Source organism: Suricata suricatta, chromosome 1 (assembly GCF_006229205.1).
Source record: "Suricata suricatta isolate VVHF042 chromosome 1, meerkat_22Aug2017_6uvM2_HiC, whole genome shotgun sequence".
Lineage (NCBI taxonomy): Eukaryota > Metazoa > Chordata > Mammalia > Carnivora > Herpestidae > Suricata > Suricata suricatta.
Window position 1 is genome coordinate 124,611,584 of NC_043700.1, and position 21,612 is coordinate 124,633,195.

Genomic DNA, 21,612 nt, shown 5'->3' on the forward strand with positions numbered 1-21,612 from the left:
GGACCTTGAGGGTGTCATGCTGAGTGAAGTAAGCCAGGCAGAGAAGGACAGAAACCATATGTTTGCACTCATAGGTCTAGCAGGAAAACAAGAGAGACCTAATGGAGAACCAGGGGGAGTGGAGGAGGGAGAGAGAGTTGGGGAGAGAGAGGGATGCAAAACTTGAGAGACTATTGAATGCTGAGAATGAACTGAGGGTGGAAGGGGAAGGGGGAGGGGGGAAAAGAGGTGGTGGTGATGGTGGAGGGCACTTAAGGGGAAGAGCACTGGGTGTTGTATGGAAAACAATTTGACAATAAAATATTATGGAGAAAAAAAAAGGAACATAATTAAAAAAAAAATTATTTGTGCCAGTTTGCTTTGCAAACCACATGTCTTCCTCTAGAGAACTGGTGTGACGTCTGGAGGTGCTCACCCTTATAAGAATAGGTCTATTATTATTCTATGAGGAAAAAACTATTTCCTCATTCTGCCTCATATTAAATGACCTTTATTTCCTGATTGCCTCTGATAATTGTTGCTAGATTGGCTGTGAGCATTTCAGTAATCCTGGACCTACCGAGATAAGAAACACAGTTATCAAACTGGTAGAATTTGTTAGGTTTGGTTTTATCTTTAACACACGTTACAGATATTTTGAGATGTCTCATATGCTATCTTTGCTCATGAAACTATAGAAGATCTACCATTGGAAATACAGATTTTCCAAAATTATAGATACAAATTTTTAAAGGCAATCATTGATAAATTTGATTACCGGATTGACTCTGTATTCTTCTTTATTAGACTCTTAGAAAGAACCATCCGGTCAGCAGTAGAACAGCATCTTTTTGATGTCAATGGCTCTGGAGGCCAAAGTTCAGAGGACTCGGAATCTGGAACTTCATCAGCACCTTCTGCCACATCTGCCAGACAGCGCCGCCGCCAGTCCAGAGAGCAGGATGAAGTTCGACGCAGCAGAGATGTGTGAGTTGGCATTGGTGCCTCTCATTTGCATTTTCTCTTCTCCTTTTAAATGAAAAATATACACCCGAATTAGTCACTACATTATAGCCATTCCCATTTCAGTATTAAGGTTAAAACTTTAAAAGTTTTCTTTTGACTGTTCTCTTTCTTTAAGCTTGTTACTTACTTTTTTATGTTTGAGAGTGAAAGTGCAAGCAAGGGAGGGGCAGAGAGAGAGAGAGAGAGAGAGAGAGAGAGAGAGAATCTCAAGCAGGTTCTGCATTTCTCAGCACAGGGCCCAATGTGGGACTTGAACTCAGGAAGGTGTGAGATCATGACCTGAGCCAAAATCAGGAGTCAAATGCTTAACTGACTGAGCAACCAAAGCACCCCTTGACTATTCTAAACTTAGCTAATTTGGAAATTTATAGGCAACTAAACAAATATTTCAGTTTTGTCTAGATGTTTTATGTTGTCTAGATGTATGTTGTAGGAAGCCACCCCAGATTTAATACATTTCATGGCTTCCTCATGAATATCTTATTGAAAGGAATGCTGAACTTCTGGAGGAGAAAATGGCCCTATGCCTGTCCAGAGATTTTTTTTTTTATTAGACAACATTCATTTGGCTGTTAGAACAGCTTATGAAATCAACAGATTTCCCTGCTGTATTGGTTTCATAAAATATTAGAATAACACTGTAATATGACAATTGACTATATTTTTAGGATAAGGAATGTTGAGCCTATGTCTAATCAGAAGAGGAAATGCTTGAGTTCTTTATTATTATTATAATAACTAACTTTAAGCTTTCCCACAGCATGAATTTCAAGAATAGTATTATAAGGAATGTTTTCCTTCATTAAAGGATTGGAGAAAATACAAATAAACAATTATCATCCATATTTTGAATAATCATCATTTAAATTGTCACAGAAAATAGTTATATTCATATATTTTTCCCAAAAGCTTTATTTTGATCTACCATAGCATTTAGTCTCTGTAAAGTTATTGTTTTGAATTCCTTATTAAATGTCAAAGACTAAATCAGACCCTAGTCCTCATTCTTTTTTACCTGGATTCATAATCTACATCAAAATCTTAGGGGAAAAAATTTCTTTTTGATTAAAGAAAGACACAAAAGAGAAGTCATGTAAATAAATACCATGCTGCCTATTGTCAAGATATTTAAGAGCTATACTAACAAATGTAATTTTAGAAATAAAACACTATCAGTGATATAACCTACTGACTTTTTAAATGATATAAGCAGCACTTTAAAAAATTTGTCTTAGAGCTGGTGGGTTGGAGAGGGTGCTATAATACTACCGTTAGAGAATAGAAAAATATAATACAGGAGGGATTTGTATTTAAAAATAACTACTGATTAAGCTTTATAGAAAATGTTTAGGAGCATAATTAGTCTCTGGACTGCCTAAATTGTGTTACACAGCAAGTACAGATTATTAAATACTGTTCATATCCTCTGCGTTATTTTTTGCCAAATAGTATATAGCAACACATTGCATTTTAAAAATAGTCTGTGTGTGTCACGACGTCGTGCTTTCCACCCTCTTAGTTTGGACGGAGGGACGGCAAGCTGAGGGTGGATGGAAGTGGCAGTAAGCACGAGAGAGAACAGGGCCAGCGTGGTGTTGATGGTGGGTGCCCGGCGGCGGGCAGGGACAGCACAGTGGGGTGAGGTCACATGAACGGGGGATAGACAGAAAAATATGAAATGTAGACTAAGTAATCTTCCCTGGAAAATTTAGTTTCCCAAGTCGGAAATGTTTCTAATATAAGTTATCTCAATCATATTTTACTATCAATATCAGGAGAACAAATGAGATGGAGAATGGTAGAAGCTGACTAATCTAATGACCCATGAAACTCTAGTTTTCTTCTTAATGTTTCTTCTCTGGTATTTGCTTCACTGCTCATACTCACTCACTGTGGTCAGACTCAGCTGTGCACTGAGTGAGTGAATCTCGGACTGCAAACTGTGTACCCAAGGTAACTTAGAGTCTTGCATTACTCTTTCTCCTTGGTGTGTGGTCTGGGCACAAGTCCCCTTCCTGTGCTCCCTGTTGGCCTCACCCTCCTAGTCATATGGCTTCCTCCTCACCTGACATGCCGGGTAATTAGCGTGTCTTAATTGTCCCCTTCCTCTTCCACCTCCGGCCCACACTGCACTGCCTCTCTGGGTTCACCAGGGCTGTGGAGCAGTGAGGCCCTTATCTCTCAGGGTCCTAGATCTGCTGCTTTTTCCCTCATGAAAGTCCTCCCTAGTCTGTTCCCAGGAAATACAGGGACATATCACTGATTGTGCAAAGGTTCAGAATCGTCATCATAGCCTATAGTAAGTATATTTTTTTAGTATATACTTACTCATAATCGATTCATTTATCAAAGATTTTCATCAGGCTTTGCTTTAAAAATAAGGAGTAAGCTAGACTTTACTATATTCAAAACTGGTAACTCCATAGAATGGCTAAAAAGAGTTTTTAAAGAGATGCCTGGATGGCTGAGTTGCTTGAGCGTCCAACTCTTGGTTTTGGCTCAGATCATGATCTCACGGTTGTGAGATGGAGCCCTGCATTTGGTTCTGTGCTGAGCATGGAGCCTGTTTCTCTCCTTCTCCTTCTCCTGCTGCCCCTCTCCCCCTCAAAAAAAAGAAAAGAGTTCTTAAATATAAAAATTCATTGTATTTTTGTCTATTGTTTGGCCTCCTAACAACTTAGAGCTACAACCAATTAAAAAAATATATCCTTGGGTCGCCTGGGTGGCTCAGTCGATTAAGCATCCTGCTTTGGCTCAGGCCATGATCTCATGGTTTGTGAGTTCGAGCCCCACCTTGGGCTCTGTGCTAACAGCTCAGAGCCTGGACCTTCTTTCAGATTCTGTGTCTCCCCCTCTCTCTGCCCCTCCCATGCTCATGCTCTATGCTTTGTCCCTCTCTGTCTCTCAATAATAAAATAAAAACATTTTTTAAAATTTTAATATATATATAGATATATCCTTGAAGCCAGTGATGACCATATTTTAGGATGAGATTAAAGAGTCGATAAAGTCTGTACTAAAGTCATCATGGCAGACTTTCTAAACAAATGCAGAAGATAGACTAAGACTATAAATATTTCATTTGAATGCACATGATTTATTTGTCTAAATTTATAAGGAAACATTATCAGGTTTATGTTATTATTTGCTACTATAAAAATATCAGCATTTAAGGAATATATTCATTATGTGAAAAGTCTCAGTTTAATTCATTTATTAAAAAACGTGCCATCTGCCACGTGCATAGAAATGTTGACTCTTGGTGATAGGTATATGCAAGTTTGTTGTGAGAGTCTCTCTTCTTTTCTATGTGTGTAAAACTTTTATAATAAATATTTTTCAAAAGGCAAAGGGTAATTTAAGTGAAAGAGATTTTAACTGTCTAAAACACAATAAACTGGAAATGTATACAGATTTCTTTGTTATAAATATTATACTAAATTCCTACTTCAACTTAAAAAAAAACAACCATGCTGTACTGTTAGAGGAACAGTAAATAGTTAAGTATGACCAGAGCAGTAAGTGTGTATGCAGGGGTGAGGAAGAAACTAGGTGAAGTGCGAAGCCGCAGAGATCGGAGTTCAGGCCGGTCTCAGCCATGTCCGCGTGACTGGAAGCCAGCAGCATGTTGCGGGCAGGATGTACACCAGTGCTCCCACAGTCACATTTGTACGTGGCTGAAAGGCATTGACTCACACAAAGCAGAGACTTTTTTTTTTTAAGAGAACAGGATTTCCACATGAGCACACTGAACAGATTTTCATATATTTATTTTAACAGGACTTATTCCAGTCATGTATTCACTATTCAAAAAGATTATAAAATAAACTTTGTGTTTTAATTTCTAAAACTAGTTTTTACTTTTGTATTAGCTTGCTGGGGCTACCTTTTTGTGTTAGCTGTAGTCTGGGGGCTTAAACAATAGGGATTTATTTCCTCACAGTTCAGGAAGCCCAAGATCAAGGTGCAGATGGGGTTGGTTTCTGATAAGACTTCTCTCTGACTTTCAGACAATGCTTTCTCTCCGTGTCCTCCCATGGCCTTTATTCTGTGTGTGCTTTCCCAGTATCCCCTCCTCTTATAAGAACACCGTTTCGGAGTAGAGTCCCACCCTATGGCCTCATTGAGCCTTAATTACCTCTGTAAAGACCCTGTCTCCAAGAGTGGTCACGTTGATGGTTAGGGCTTCAATACAAGAATTTGGGCATAAACAGAATTCTGTCTTATGAGCCTTCAAACATAACCCCCACACACACACTAGAAAAATTCTAATAAGAGGAAAATGTCAGGAGTTACAGGAAATCAGAAGAGTGATTAGACAGAATTTATATAGTAAAACAAATCATTTTAAAGTTGATACCAAACTCATCCAGCCATCCATAAAAGGCTCCTCTCTTGGTGCATGGAGGGGAGAGATGAAGAGTGTTTGCACAAGTTATGTGTGCCAGCATGTTAGTCCCTGTGAGGTTTTCCTCATGCGTTCTGTTATTTTATGTTTGGGATGTTTCTAATCACTGTTGCATTGATCTTTTATATAATTTTACTATGTCTATATATGTTTACCTTAAATTTTGTATAAAATAAGGCTAAATTAAATATGGAGTGCTAAAAATCACCAAAGAGAGTATAACTTTGAAAACATTATGGTAATATTTAATTTATAATTTTGCCTCCATGATAAGCCCATCTAAAACAGGATATGAATTTAGATTGCAGAATAAATATTTAACATTATCTTTCCTTTTGGAATATGGTCGAACTGATGTTAAAATATTTCAAAATATAGCGGTAGTATCTAGGGAGTTACCTTAACTTAGTCATACCATAAAGGGAGATCTCATTCATCTGCACTTTGGCAAGCCGTGACACTGCACTCATGGCTTAATTTGTTCCATGATGTAGTAAAAGACAAACAGTTTGCTAAGTAATTTAATTTTGTGAAAACTCCTTGAGGAAATGTTTAAGATACTAAAAACTGACTAATCATTATTACTAAGTAATCAATAATATTAAGTGAATTAAATTCAGTAGTTTTGACATTCATATCTACTTGTAAAGCTAAGTCATGAAGCTAAAACTAAGTCAAAAATAAATAAATAAAATAAAACTAAGTCATGAAACTTTGTCCTGAGAAGTAACAAATCCGTATTTCAGTTAAAATGCCTTGTATATTTGTAGTTTTTATTAACTTATGCTATTTCTACCAAGATTATCAAATGAAGTTGGATTTTGTTATTAATCTCTACTATGCTGAAATGTCTTCATCATTTGGGAAAATCAGCATGTCCCAACCTAGAGAAAAAGGCATATTTCCTTTTCAGATTTTTCTCCACACTTTGTATTATAAAATGTGTGTGAGGAATGTGTAATCTATTAATAATGGGAAAATTTTTTGTAAGCTTGCACTATTCTCCCTGCTTGAATACAAATTACTTTTGGTACAAATATAAAAGTTGTTCATTGGTAGAAACACAGTCCCCGCCAATTTGCCTCTAGGAATAATTTCTCCTTTAATGTGGTTTATTTGGCACCAATTGGCCTCAGGAGTAGCACTGTGCTCAGATTTTGATCAAAGAGGCAAAATGGAATTTCTGGGCACTCTCCTGATTTCCCATGTGATGCAGTGACAGTGTCATTAAAAGGTCTCTTTTAAAATAAAATGTAAGCTTTTTTTTTTAATTATTTCAAGGGGCCTTATCGACAAAGAAAATATTCCTTCTGGGTTCAGCAGCCTTGAAGATTGTATTTTGAATTCTCAGGAAGTGGAGAAGTTACATGAAAATACTTCCAGTTGTATTGGAGAAAGGGGCAAACCTAAACATCAGAAATCCAGTTCCAAACTCTCTGAGCTCAATGAAAATCAGGATGGTCTTGTGGTAAGTGAAAATTCTGTGAAAGTTTTACTTGTAGCCAGTTAGGAAATACCACATCTCTTTTCCTTGCTTTGTAAAAAAAAAAAAAAATTATTCCAATCTTGAGGTTATTGGACTATAGGATATGAGGTGTGAAGACCTTAAGCTGAGAAAAAAATATATACAAAAACAGCACACTTTGATTCCCATGTTATTTAAATTGGTCTGATTTTTATCTCATTCCTTCGAGCATTTTTAAATCTTATTTTTGAAATATTGTCAATTAAGCCTTTTTCTTTCTCCTATTCTGTTTGTTCTTGAATATATGACTATGTAAAAAAAATTAATAAACTTAAGGCCCAGTGAAAGAAAACTACACAGGGAAAAAGGATCAACTATCTTTGTGTACTAAAATTTCTGTGTTCAGAAATTTACTTGAAATCTATGCTCTAGAAAGTATTTTCTTCCAAATTAACCAGAAACAAAGAGCAAATCCACCTCTTACACAGTTACCTCAGATCTGAACCCTGGATTATTGATTTGATATATAAGTTATTCCAAATTATTGTATACTATTAGTAAACATCATCCTTTTCTGTATATGCTTCAGTTCCTCTGAAAAGTGAGAACCAAAGTGTGTCTTCTTAGTCCATTTAGTTTTAAAAAATTTAACAACAACAATAAAAACTAAAGATAAAATTTATAATGTAAAATGAGCTAGAGTCCCTAAAATAAAAATAGGTAATGTCCATTTTTACTGTTTAATGTGTAAATTCTCTGATCTGTTTTATCTCTGACCAGCTTTTAGCTCCATGCTAGGGTTTTCATACATTTGGTAAAACTTATAGACCACCTCTTTTCCATTGTCAGTTTATGCATGTGCTCAGAGAAGATTCCCAACTTTGCCCTAAATAAAATATACATAAAGGCAAATTCAGGGAAACATGTTAATTTCTATTTTTTCCCTGTCCATATTCTTAATGCTCTGTTTCTAGAAGTAAAAGTGACCAGCTAGAAGGGACAGAAACAATGACCCACCTCAGGTCCATATCTGATACAGTACAAATAAATAATGTAAGCTGGAACCATTATACACATTAAATGACTTTAGCATTAACTTAATTCTTGCTTAGAGGAAAAGTAAATTTTTAAGTAAAATAAATGGTGCTAATTTTATTGGCTCTTTATTTGGCTCACAATTTGCTTATCTGCCAGAAAGATTACAATGACTCAAAGTCCAACACTTGACTTCTTTGGAAAGGATGTACTTCTCTGTTTCATTCCCCTTTCATGAACTGAACCCATGAATATGTTTTTCCACAAGGAATAGTGTCTTAAATTAGGGAGCTAATAAAAGTGAAAAAGTACATTTATTCTTTAGAATCCGTGTTTGATTGATGTAATAACTATGGACATATTCTTTGTTTAAAAATGTTTGGAATGGAGAGCCCAGGGCCATCTTGGTCTTTTTAGGTGAAGGGCTTGCCCCCATGTGAGTTGCCAGTTTCCTCATTCCAGGATTGTGAATGCCACCTATTAACATAAGTGAGCCAAGTGGACCGTGTCTTTTTGCAGTGACTAATTGAAAAACCTGCCAACACCACTTCCTCATAGAAAGTAAAGGTGTCCTCTAGGAGCTTTCCTCACTATCATGTGCCATGAATTTTTAAGTCTGATCTTAACAGGTAACCACAAAGCAAAGAGCCAGGGAACATAGCAAGTCTTTAGACTCCATCCTAAAAGCTGTGCATTTAACTTGTCACTTATTTTTAACCTTCTAAGTTTACTTTTCCCAAATCTCCCCCAAAACCTTCTCCTACTCCATTCCAAGCTCTTTACACTCTGACTAAACACTTATTATTAATCCTGGGGTAGTGGGGGAGAAGCATATATATAATTATATGCCTTTTTGTACCAGGAAATATTTCACATCCTGGGGATACAGCAGTGACAAAAGCAGGCAAAAGTTGTTGTCCTCATGAAGCTTACATTCTATAGTAGGAGGAACAGACAGTAATCAAGATAAACAAGTATAACATAAAGTATGTTAGATAGTGGTAAGTACTAGGAAGAAACATAGAGCTGGAAGTGGAGACAAGAATTGTGAGGGAGCGGGGGATGCAATTTTAAGTAGAGTGATCTGAGAAGATCTCCCAAGAACTTGGCATTTGAATGTGAAGTCTTAGAGAAAGTGAGGAAGCAAGTCATACTATCCTGGCAGGTGCAAAGGCTCTGAGACAATCATTTATGTGGAATGTTCAAAAAATCACAAAGGTACCATTGTGATTGGAAGAGAGTGAGCAAAGTTAAAGGGGTAAAGGGAGAAGTGGGCAGATAAAATGGGGCCCCGAGGATCATTGTGAGGACTCTGCCTTTAATCTGGGTGAAATGAGAATCCACCTGAGAGTTTTAGGTAAAACAGTGATCTGACTTACTGAAATTTGATTTGACTTCTATGTTGAGAATAAACATAAGCAGGCAAAGGCAGATAGAGGAACCCCAGTTAAGAAGCTATTGCTAGAATCTGGATTTGAGATGATGGTCTAAACAAGGTGATACCAGAGTCAGCATGAATTCCCCTGCAGACTGTACAATGACTACTCTAGGGACACTGTTCACATAGACTAAATTGCAAATGATTCCTCCTAGACTGGTACATTGCAGTCATCGTGATGTGGTGGATGGATTCTGGGTATATTTTGAAAGTAGAATTGACACGATTCTCTGACATTACCTGTGTGGAGTGAAAGTAATAGACGAGTCAAAGATGACTCCAGTGTTTTTAGCCTGAGCAACTAGATATTTGTTCCCAGTCTAACTGAGATGGAGAAGATCAACAGAAATTTGGGGGATCATGGGTTCAGTTTTGGGCATAATATTGAACTGCCCATTAGATATCTAAGAAGGCATATCAGGGAGGCAACTGGATTTCTGGGCCAAGAGTTTAAGGAGGATAACCTGGTTGGAGATGAAGTGTGGGAGTCATCAGTTGGTAAAGGATATTGAAAGCCAGTATTCTGGGTGAGGTGACTGAGGGAGTGAGTGTGGACAGAAAAGAGAGGTCACCTCAGGAACCGTGAGCCCTGAGACATACTAACATTTAGAGGATGGGGAGATGAGAAGGTATGAAAGACTTAAGAGACTAGTGAAGTAGAAGACAGACAAGGTGCCTTTGATGCCTTGGAAGCCAAGTGAACCAGTTTCTTGAACAGGAGAGAAGGTCAGATGGTGGGTCAGGCAGAGGACTGTGCATTTGATCATTGGGGCGAGCAAGCTGGAGATCGTTTAATAAGAGCAGTTTTGTGGAAGAGATTGGGAGCAAAAGCCATTTTCCAGAGAAAATGAAATGAGAGTACCTGAACACAGTGAGTGAGAATTTCACACTGATCACACCAGCCCACAACACAACCGAAGAGAATATGCTGTAGACCAAAAAAAGCATCTTGCACATTTGGAATCTCTAACATGGGAACTGGCTGGGCACATTCACCTTCACCCTGTCACCTCTTGAGACAGTCATGACCAGCAGGGACCAAGAGGCTACCAAGAATTCAGAGCTTAAAAATTAGTGGTCATGAGTGACGTTCGAGTGTTCTGCCTTATCTAATTATTGCCACGGTCCCAAACTTCTCCTTCCCCTTTAAACATCTGGCTTATGCCTCTCCCCTTCCATCATGCTCAGAGCAAAATCTCGTCTCTTCATTTACTTGGAAAAACTAAGACAGCCAGCTTGTGTGTCAGCAGCTTCCCTCCTGCTTCAAAACATCTCTAACAACTCCACTCATTTTCTTTTCTCACCTGCTCAAATGATAACATGACTTTCCTCATTTCTAAGGTTAACCTCTAAATCAAGAAGTATTCGTGTAAATTCTGTTTTCTACATCCATCCTCCCGCCCCACCCCCATGTACATGTACAAACATATCCATACACTCACACACAATTTTTCGTGTCTTCCTCTCTGCTGGCTCATTTCTGTTGGCCTAGAAAAAAACCTCCATCTCTAAAAGCTTCCTCTTCTGGGTGCAATTTAACAGCTTGAATCAAAAACCCATAACTCAGTCATGCATTTTTATCTAGTAATCATACTTCTGCCACTCAGTTCTACTTAAAAATGGAAAAGACCACGATTATTAATTCGCTCACCACAAGGCTTTCTATACTCATGGAAAATTAGAAGCAATCTAAGTGCTTAAAAGTATGAGATCAGATTAGTAACGTGTATGTCAATTCAGTAAAATTATTATTTTGAAGACCATGTAATAAAACAAAAAACATTGACAAGTTATATTTTAAGTGCTTTGTCTATATTATCAATTTTAATACTCCCAATTATCCGTAAGTCAGATTTATTATTATTATTCTCATTCTAAATATGAGGAAAATGAGGCAGAAGAGATTAAATAATGTGTCCAAGGTCACACATAAGTGGTTGAGCTGCAATTCTACTATATCCTTCAGTATTAAAAGTACGTTATGAAGTGTACATTTATATATGTATATCTATAAATTATATATGTATGCACATTTGTGTGTGTATCACATGTGTATATGTATGTGTGTATATAAATGTATATAAAAATGTTCATTCCCAGGAAAAAAGACTGAAAGGAAATACGCCTGAAGTGATTGGTTGTATGATGGTAGTGGTAGTAGTACCGGAAGCTGCTGTTACTTGAGGGACGCCAGGGTGGCTCAGTCAGTGAAGAGTCCAGCTCTTGATCTCAGCTCCGGTCTTGATCTCACAGTCATCAGTTCGAACTCCATGTTGGGCCTCCCATGGGGCATGAAGCCTGCTTTAAAGAAAAAAAAACATCTGTTACTCCATGCTCTGTTTTTCAAATGTTCTCCATATGATTATACTAATTCTATAAAGTATAGAATAAGTATATAAAAACTGAAAAGATAGTCTAGTAGCTCTCTTATTTATAAACAACATCTATTTACTGTCTTGTGCACCCTCTGAAATCACAGGCAGGTTTCAAGGAAAGAGCACAGATCTTGCAGTCAGACCTGAGTGTCAGTTTCAACTTTATCACTTACTATCTATGACAAATAGGCATATTATATAGACTCCATTACTTTATCTGTAAAATAGGACTATGAATACCTCATTGTGTTTTTTTTGTAAGACTTAAATGCAACTATAATGTGCTAAAGAATAGAGCAAGTACCCTTCTGACCTGTCAATCTCACCATACACATCTAGGATTTCTTTCCTCTGCATACTATTGAGTAAAGAAAGAATATGCCAGCCACTTTGAATTTTATGATTTGTCCATTAATATTGTCATTCCGAAAGAACCTATCTTAGAAATGAAGGTAATACTAACAGTGTCACAAACTACAGTTGGAGCAATAACTGAAATACAGAAGTCATGGTGGCAAGAACCAGTGTCTGTCTGCCTCGCCATTTACCATTGTGCCCCAGTGCCTAGCACAGTTCAGCACTTACCAAAAAAATGTGTTGAAAAAAATGAGTGCATGAATGGGTGCCATATTTTTTAGGGTAACTTGTGTCACAAAAAGGCCCCAAATGCAAAGTCTTGAACATAGTAAATGTCACTCTCCCGTAACAACCTAAAACAGGCGTTGAGAACCAGGGAAAGAAGTGGAGGACTTGGTCGGTGCAGTTTTTCAGAGACCCAGGCCAACTGCCCCCCTATCATCCTCAGCTCTCTTCCAGGGCACTGTGGTCACGGTCGTGATTTTCATCTCCATTCCAACTCACAGAAGGACAGCATGCGCATTGATAGTTTATCATCCAGGCCTGGAAGCCACACACGTTGCTTCATACATCCTGTAGGGGAGGAGTTAATCACATGGCCATATCTCATTGCAAAAGACAGAGGCTGGGAAATGTTACTGGGCCTGTGGCTGTTTATTTCTGTGGAAGGAAAGTCGAGTGGATTTGGGCAGATAGCTAGCAAGCTCTTCTTTCAGCACCTTTGTACCCTACCTGTAGTTCTTTTTAAATATGGATTAAGTTATACAGTTTTAAGCAGGAAAACATAAAATGTACAAAAGCATACAAAAAAATTCAACTTCCATTAATCCTTCGTTAATGAGAATATATCAATATTCTCTTTCTCTGAGAGCTCAAGGTTAGAGTAATGAACTTGTTTTGACTAGCAGTGTTTTCCGCAGCCTTTAGACTGAGCTGTTTGTATATTAAGAGAAGACATTTTTTTTCCAGTGTCCTCTATAAAGGCTTTGTCAGCATTTTATAGTTCTAGAAGACAAATTTGTTTTTGCTCCAAGTGTTTTCAAGTGCTTCAGTGGTCAAACAGGTTTTGAGTTTAACTTTCACGGTCAAAACAGAGCAGGTGTGGGGGGCCAAGGGGAAGAACCGAAAATAAATTCCACAGTCTCAAGCTAATTTTTTTCAAGGCTTTTGCTCTTTTTAGATTTGAGGATATTTTTATAATTAAGGAAGGTGGTTCTTAAAATTCAGTTCCTTCTGACACATAAAGACTGTCCAAATAAATTATGTCATAGCAGATATGTGTCTTTTGAAAGTCACTGGTAAGCCTTAAATGAAGCAGAATTTTATGGTTTGTGAACTAAGCTTTCTTTATCTGTTTTTTTTTAATATAGTTCAAGAAGTAGTTTTATTAAAGTATACTTAAAGTCATAATCTGTTCTTTGCTGTTTCTTAAAACGACCTATTTTAAAGTAAGAAGACCAAAGTAAAAATGCAATAAAACATTTATATAAGAGTTTTATTACTTTAACCTTTAATAAATGAAAACATTAATGAACCACTCTTTTACCACACCTAGAGAAGTGTTTGGTACATAAAACAGCTCAAAATCTTCAGAAGGCATTGAGTCAGTATTTTTTCATAAGACAAATAATATTAACAACTGCAGAACATTTGAATGTCCGGTAGCGTACTTCTCATACAATGGAAGTCTAGTTCACCTGTTATTTTCACCTGCACATTGTATTTCCTTTTTTCTCATCACACTGAAGTAGAGGAATTTCTGATCTATTTCTTTATCTTTCCTCCCTAAACCTTAGGCAAAAAATGGAAGTTAGAATTTACGGAAATAGGTGCTTTTGTTACTGTATTCAGAGATCTGTACTACTCTTGTTTCATTCTGAAAACAATTGAGGTAGGTTGCCAGTTGTAACACATTCTTCACATGTTCATTTTTCTAAAAGGTATAAGAGCAACCCAACTGCCTTGGCAGAGGAGCACTGGGTGCTCGCATGCTGCTTTAAGTGAAAGCAGCTCATGAATATTCAGCAGTCTCAAATGTGTAGATAACTTGAAAGTTGGAATTATCATAAAGCCTTAGGAATACGGAACAATTTTGAAAGTCACCCTTTGTGAGTGACATCTATAGAAACTCAGATCCTTGGGGAGTTCTCAAACAGCGATCAAACATGTTTTAAAAGTGGGGTGCGGGAGAGAGTTGAAGTCATTGCTTACTTATTTTAACCCTGGAGAACAGCTAGACTTTTTTGCATTTTACAATTGTTTTGTGCAAAGCTTATCCATTATATAGCATAGCTATCTTTTTTCTTTAAATCTCAAAACCTGTAATCAATTATAACTTGGTTCTTTCTGTTTAGAAAAAAATTGTAGCATCTTACTGAAGTATCTTTAAATTCATATAATACTACTATAGTTTATTTTCTGTTCTCTTTCTGAGTATTTCTTAGTCTGAATGTGACAATTTTTATTTATTCTGGAATAGTCATTAATGTATAATTTAAAAATATATTTCATTGACACAGTTCTAAAATGATCTGAGGGTAGAAGGTTGTGCTTTCCCTAGGAATTCATGTTCCAGATCTTTAGGAAAACCTAATACTGTTGCATGAGATCTTACACTAAAGATTTTGATAATCTATTGAAGATTACCAGTGAGAACAAACAAAGATTGTCATACATATATCTCTTCTTTATCAGGAAGATCTCATTTGGGTAGTAAGAGCAATTATGCTTTGATTCAAATATATCTATTTTAGAGAGGCCTCTTGTAGTTCAAACTTTAGAGTTATGAAAATAGATATAATTGAATATTGTCATAATTTTCATTTCTCAGATTCATTCTCAAATCAACTGTGTAAATTATCTAAGTGTGTAAATTGATGTCTAGTAATGGCAGACACAAACACTCCAGTTCCTTGAGACATTTCCTTAACTGGAGAAATAATGATAAAATATTTTTAGAGAAGTGGATCTCATAGTTTCAGAAATAATAAGAATGGCACCAATAACAATAGCTAATATCCTTTAAATATAGCTGGTATCATTCTAATGCTTTACATGTGTTACCTCCTTTAATCTTCATGACCACCTATATAGTAAGTCTTGCGATTTCCATTTTCCAGAAGAGGAAATTGAAGGTCAGGAAGTATCATACAGTTAGTAAATGATAGAGTTAGGATTGAAACTGAAACATTCTGACTCCAGAGTCACCATTCTATGTTATATTGTGTCTCCCTTTGTTTCTACTGTTTTAAACTTTAAGAATTCCAGATAAGTTGGACAAACCAACATAAATGGAAAATAATTCATTCATCTGCCAAGCCAAAGATTAGTTTTCCATTCCAATTATGTGTTTATTTTGTAAAGATTTTTATATATGTCAGTTTCATCAGATTATTGTGAATCTTAGATTTACCTTGTAAAGGGTTTTTCATGATGGAAAGTTATAAATATGTAGATGAACACATGTTTCTTCAATATGTATTATTCTAATGACACACAATAGGTGGATTGTGCTTAATGTCCTTTTAATGCAGATAGGAATCTTTGAGTTCAGTGAAATTTAGGTTCAGATCTCCAAGGCAGCTATTTTTTTCAGTTTACCGAATGTAAATGTGTTCTCATTCGCTTATTTGTAATCTTCCTTCACGGGGATGGCTTACTTTTTATGTGCTCAGTTACCTGAATTGTATTTAGAAAGCATTGGCCACATTCACAGAGGCAATAAGAAACCTTACAGATATGCCTCCTGATAAGTATTAAGCTCTCTAAGCCTGAAATACATGCTATTCAAAGTAAATTTCCTGTTTATATTTTTTCCATCTTAGCTAATATAAAGACTAATATTAAATATCACAGAAAGAAAGTTCTCAACATCATTTCTATTTATGGATAGTTTACAGTTTGTGTGTTTTCCCACATTATACTGGCAATTTATACTGAAAATATGTTAAATGAACAATGAATGTTACATTGGTTTCTGATTAGATTCAAGTTTAGATTCCTCAGTTCTAGTTCTTTTTTTTTTTTAAGTTTATTTGTTTATTTTTAAAGAGCAAAAGCACAGGGGGGAAGGGGCAGTGAAAGAGGGAGAGAGAGAGAATCCCAAGCAGGCTCCGCACTGTCAGTGCAGAGCCCAATGCAGGGCTTGAACTCACAAGCTATGTGATCATGACCTGAGCTGAAGCTGGGCACTTAACCAACTGAGCCACCCAGGCGCCCCTCCGTAGTTCTAATTGGGATGTCACCAACCTGCTGTTCTGACAATCTGGGTTTTGCTATGTTTAGCTCTAAGATATGGATGATACCTAACAAGGACATTATAGGATACAATGATCATTTCTGTGATGGTATCAGATATCTTCATTAAAGGGGTGATATAATTCAACATCCAATTTTATACAAGCAGCATATACTAAACTCATAATTTTACTAATTTTAACAAAGATAGAAATATGGACTGGAACTAGTTTATACCTGCATATTATCTGATTTTACTATTTTAAGTAAAGGAGGATCTTCTGTTGCATGTTTCTTACTATTCTTACTGGGCACCCAACAATTTGTTTTATTATAGAATATGGAAAGCCTCAGCCTCACACCGTCTCAGGAGAGGGCTGGACCTGATGATGTTGAAACAATATCTGATGAGAGGTAATTTTAGCGTTTTCTCCTCATATTGCTTCCATGAGCATGAAGAGCTCCCGCCCCGCTTACTGCAGTGCACCTTATAAGAACTAAAAAGAATGGAATTAAAGGACTGTGTGTTCACCAGTAGTATTTTATAGCAAGGAAAATGCTTGGAATAGAAAATCTGCCACAGTGCTTTTAAAGACCACCATATTCATGGTTGTGTTTCTAATTTTGTTCTATTTTGATTTTTTGTTTTATTTGGTTTCAAAATTTATCAGAATTTGATTTAGAGCCACTCAGCCTACTTTTAAAATGAATGAAATCATAAATTTCAGTGGATGAAAAGCATTGTTCTAAAACAATGATATTTTGTTGTTGATCTTATTTATAGCAAAGAAAATGAAAAAGACAGCAGACATATCCAGCATTCTGAGGTGAGTAGCTAACACAATTGTGACTGTACTGAGACTGTTCTTACATTCCTGAGAGCACTTGTGAAGCATTATTAGCCTATCAATAAAGGATAATGAGGTTAAGGGACAGGAGTGTGATTGGCTTCAAAAGGCAAATACTGAGACAGAAAGATTCCTTAGGAAATCATAAGAACTCTTTTCTTTTGCTTTTTAAATTCTTTTATTTTGCTTGCAAAGAGAAACTTCAGTTGCATGGGGACTTTTCTTTAGATTTTCCATAAAATAAAAAGCCAAAGCTACTGGTTTGATTTTTTGTAGGTTTTATGCATTTTTTAACGTTTTTATTTATTATTGAGAGAGGGAGCATCTGCATGAGCATGATCGTGGGAGGGGCAGAGAGAGGGCACAGGATCTGAAGCAGGCTCCAGGCTCTGAGCTGTCAGCACAGAGCCCAACGCAGAGCTTGAGCTCATAAACTGCAAGATAATGACCTGAGCTGAAGTTGGGCACTTAATGGACTGAGCCACCCAGGCGCCCTTGGTTTATGCATTTTTAAGTGATTTAAATAAATAGTGAGTTTAGTGAATCAGTCACAGAGATTTATCTCATTAATTTTCAAATTGAGATAAACTTAGTAGGGGGCGCCTGGGTGGCTCAGTCAGTTAAACTCAGGCTTCGGATCGGGTCATGATCTCACGGTTTGTGGGTTCGAGCCCCGCATCAGGCTCTGTGTTGACAGCTGACTCAGAGCCTGGAGCCTGCTTCAGATTCTGTGTCTCCCTCTCTCTCTGACCCTCCCCTGTTCCTGCTCTCTCTGTCTCTCAAAAAACAAACAAACAAAAAAAAACTCAGCCTGAGTTACTAAACTCAGTTTGTTTTCTGAGTTTTGTCTCTTTTTAAGTAAACCATGGAGAAAAAGTATCTACCTCCCTTATGTTGTTTATATCTTAAAGTTTTGATGATTTCCTGTCTCCCTTGTTCTCCAAGGGCATCGCCATGCTGGCCAAAATTCTGATCCCATTCGGTGTGCTCAACCCCATTTTTCATTCATGTATGTGTACAGAATCTACTTCCAAATGCTTCCTGTTCTACTTTCAATGTTTTTATCAGTTTTTCTCTTTGGCCAAATTTAAAACATTTTTCAACCTGTTCTTGGATTCTGAGTCTTGCAATATTAATTATAGAACTCTCCCTCGAACCCAGTGATTCCTAATCTTTATCGGACATTTCCTAATTCACTGGTGGATTTACTCGGGTGCTCGTATTGAACCCTGCTGTGGACAAGTACTAGTTAGAAGCTGCGACTCAGTAACTGCTCCAGCCCCTACCCACCATGGCATTTTACAGTCCAGGAGACTTAAGAATCTAAAAGCTATGGACCCCTTCTTAGAAAAATGCACACTCGAGCACAATTTGGCATAAAATAGCTGGGAATTAATTGTCATCTCCTCCCCCCACACACACCTCGCCGCCGCCAATGCTGTGGACGCAGAGTATTCCCCTGTTTAGGTCTTGTCACGTACACTTGATCGACCTGGCCACATAATAGGAGAGGAATGCTTCCTCCTTCTGACTTCACAGCTGTGGAGCCACTTCTTTCATCTCTTATTTCCAACCCATTTAAGCTTCCTTCCTTGGGACCCGGCAATGAGTCGACGTTTTTTCCTTGACACCAGGTACCTTTTTTCAGAGCAGTGTTTCCCTGTAATAGCGTTGTTTCCTTTTTCTTCTCCTCTCACCCTCGCTGCTCCTTCCCTCTGCTCACAGCAAGCACCTAGTCATCATGCCATTGAACGTTACTTTAAAGAAAATTGCTTCGCCAGCCTCCTAGAGAGGTGTCCTCTGTTTCCTCCCTTTTCAGCCTATTGTCCTCTATGAGATAAAAGGGAATAGAGCAGCCTTTGTGGATGGACTTTATAACGTTAACTCATAAATTCCAGGTGGCACCGAAACTCAACCCACGCTGAACTCAGTCTGCCTTGGTATTTTGTGGACAGCTCCCATGGCAGTGGATGAATCATGGGGAAAAAATCTCCAGCCTTCTTCCATGCGCCAGGTCCTATTCTTACTTGTTGGCCATGTGCAGTTGCCAGCCAGCACCCGGCCCCCTGTTGGCCCTCGTGAAGCACTCACTATTAATATCAGTGCCACCAGAATAAGTTCAGCTAGGAGATAAAATTAGGCAGTGAGTTAACATCTAGCCCAAGCAATCCGTGTCACCTTTCTTTTACAACTGCCCCAAAGGAGAAAAACAAGCCATCCCTCCACAAGATTCAGATGATGTTTCTCCTCATGAAGACATGGGTCTCTTTCACTGAAAGAAATGTATACTTAAGTATTAGTAATGGCCTGTGAAAAGGGTCTGTTTTAAAGCTCTTTCCCTTGTTTGCCTTGTATTGTGATTGTTTACCCTTTAACATGTGCAGCACTTGGTAGAACTTATTTTACCTCCTAAATGGTTAATCTAGTCTTCTGGTAATACCACGATAATTCCCTAAATTTCAGAGATGAAAAATAACTCTAGACTTTGGTTACCCCTCCTCGAACTGATATTTTATTTCACACCTCCCACAGCATCAGATTGAGAAGCCAGCGCTTATGTGCCCGCCATGGATGAATGTGACAGTGTTTCTAGTTACATTTTTCCATGAAGACAGTTTGTCTTCCTTAATACTATCCTTTAAATTTTTCCTTCTATATTCTTGAGATCCATGTGAGATTAAGACAAATGTCAGCTATTGAGGGAAGATGGTCTTTCCTTCTTGTTTTCAGTCGCATTTCCACGAGAATGAGGAACACTGGTGATGCTCCTTCCAGGGACAGATAGGCAGAGAAGCTGGTTTTAGAATCTGCTGCTCAGACGTAAGTGTAGGGGCAACTGTGACTTTATTTTTGAAATCATCGTTTTGCAGCCCTAAATGTGTTTTTGTTTGAGTGCAGGTGTTGACAGCTGGTCATCAGTTTGTCCCTTTGTAGCACATCTTTTTAATTTTTTGAATCAACTCTTCTTATCCAAAAAGAGAATGGGCTTGAGATCTTGGATGGCCAATGAAGAAAAGTTAGAGCTCCTTCAAAATGCCAAAAATTAAAGTATGAATTCTTTGGGTAGGTTTTCAAAAGGCTGGCATTTTAATAAAATAGCCCATTTGGGCTTTTTGAAATGAGGTAATATAAGGAAGAGCCTAGCACACTATTCCCTGAGCAGGTGGAATCCAGAGTCTTTGTCCTTAAAAACAGCAATTTCTAGATTCTAAAAGATATCACTGAAAATACAGATTTTCAAAGTTCTTTTTACAACTTCAACCTTATGCATCAGTTTGATTCTTTTCTAGTGGGGAGATATATTATGCTTCTGTATAAAATCCAGAACATTAAAACTATAACTTTATGCTTAATATTTTATCAAGAAAGCAAAACCAGTAAAAATTATTGAGTGTGTTGAAGTGTATTACCTTATCTGGGAGAGGTCATTTTATGTCAGAAGTATACGGTTAATGAAGTGTTAAATTCTTTCAAGATATTTTGACATTCTTTATGCTTTCTAAGCCCACTGCTTAGAAGAGCTTAGAAGCATACCTTTGATAACAAATAGGACATTCATAGTAAACAAAAGGCCATTTCCCTTTTTTATCCTGCTTGAAAGAAAAAAAAGAGAGTAAGAGAGAAGAGAAGGCTTTCCAATCAAGACTGAAAACTAATATTAATTATCAAACATCTTAAGTCTAGGCTTTTATTTGCTCTGAGCAGGTTTGAGATGAATTCTGAAACATTCCTGTCAACAAGGATTTATGAAATGAATCACTATATTATTTCAACTTCAGTGTATTGTATGGAAGCATTAGGATTTTGTTATTGGTTTTAATGTTAGAACCAGAATAATTTAAAGGCTCTATTTATTTAGATTCACTTCCCATTTCATCTAGTCTGGCTACTGAAACTTTGGAATTCCCATGAATTTTGGAAATTTGTTATGTCCACTTTCCTTTATTGTCAGGCCAAACAGTAAATGTTTATGGTTCCTTGTGGTTCTTCTGTTAACACTGTGTGGTTCCTTCCTGTGCAAACTGCATTACACAGCACACTCCGATACCATCTCTCCTGGCTCTGGTCAGCCGTGAGGCTGCTTGTTTATATCCTGTGCAGGGAGGGAGAAGGGATGGAACAAAAATCCAACTATTTGAAGTCAGGGAAGGAGCAAGATCAGTGAAGTCTGAGAATGGAAAAAGCCAGACCCAGTTGGATAGATAGGGGCAAGTCTTGACAAAGACCAGGTGAATAGATTAGTAGTTAATGGTTCCTTGACCTGAACATGGAATATCATCTGAGGCCTCAGGCAAGGTGAACTCTCTGAGTATTTGCACCCTAGCATCCTGTTTTTTTCTTTTATAACACATGTGACACTGGTACTTACATGGTCAGTGTCTTCATTCCGCACTAAATTCCGTATCTTGTTAATTCCTGTAATCCCAGTGCCTACGACATAATAT

General features: G+C 37.3%; 1 protein-coding gene across 2 annotated transcripts in view; it reads left to right on the forward strand.

Moving 5' to 3' along the window:
- Positions 1-21,612, forward strand: part of FAM13A (family with sequence similarity 13 member A) — a 313,453-nt gene that overhangs the window by 251,961 nt on the left and 39,880 nt on the right. For both annotated transcript variants that reach the window (XM_029943172.1, XM_029943165.1), the window contains 4 exons: positions 787-966; positions 6,695-6,881; positions 16,657-16,733; positions 17,104-17,146. In XM_029943172.1, coding sequence (XP_029799032.1) covers positions 787-966; positions 6,695-6,881; positions 16,657-16,733; positions 17,104-17,146 — 487 coding nt within the window. The remainder of the gene's footprint in view (positions 1-786; positions 967-6,694; positions 6,882-16,656; positions 16,734-17,103; positions 17,147-21,612) is intronic.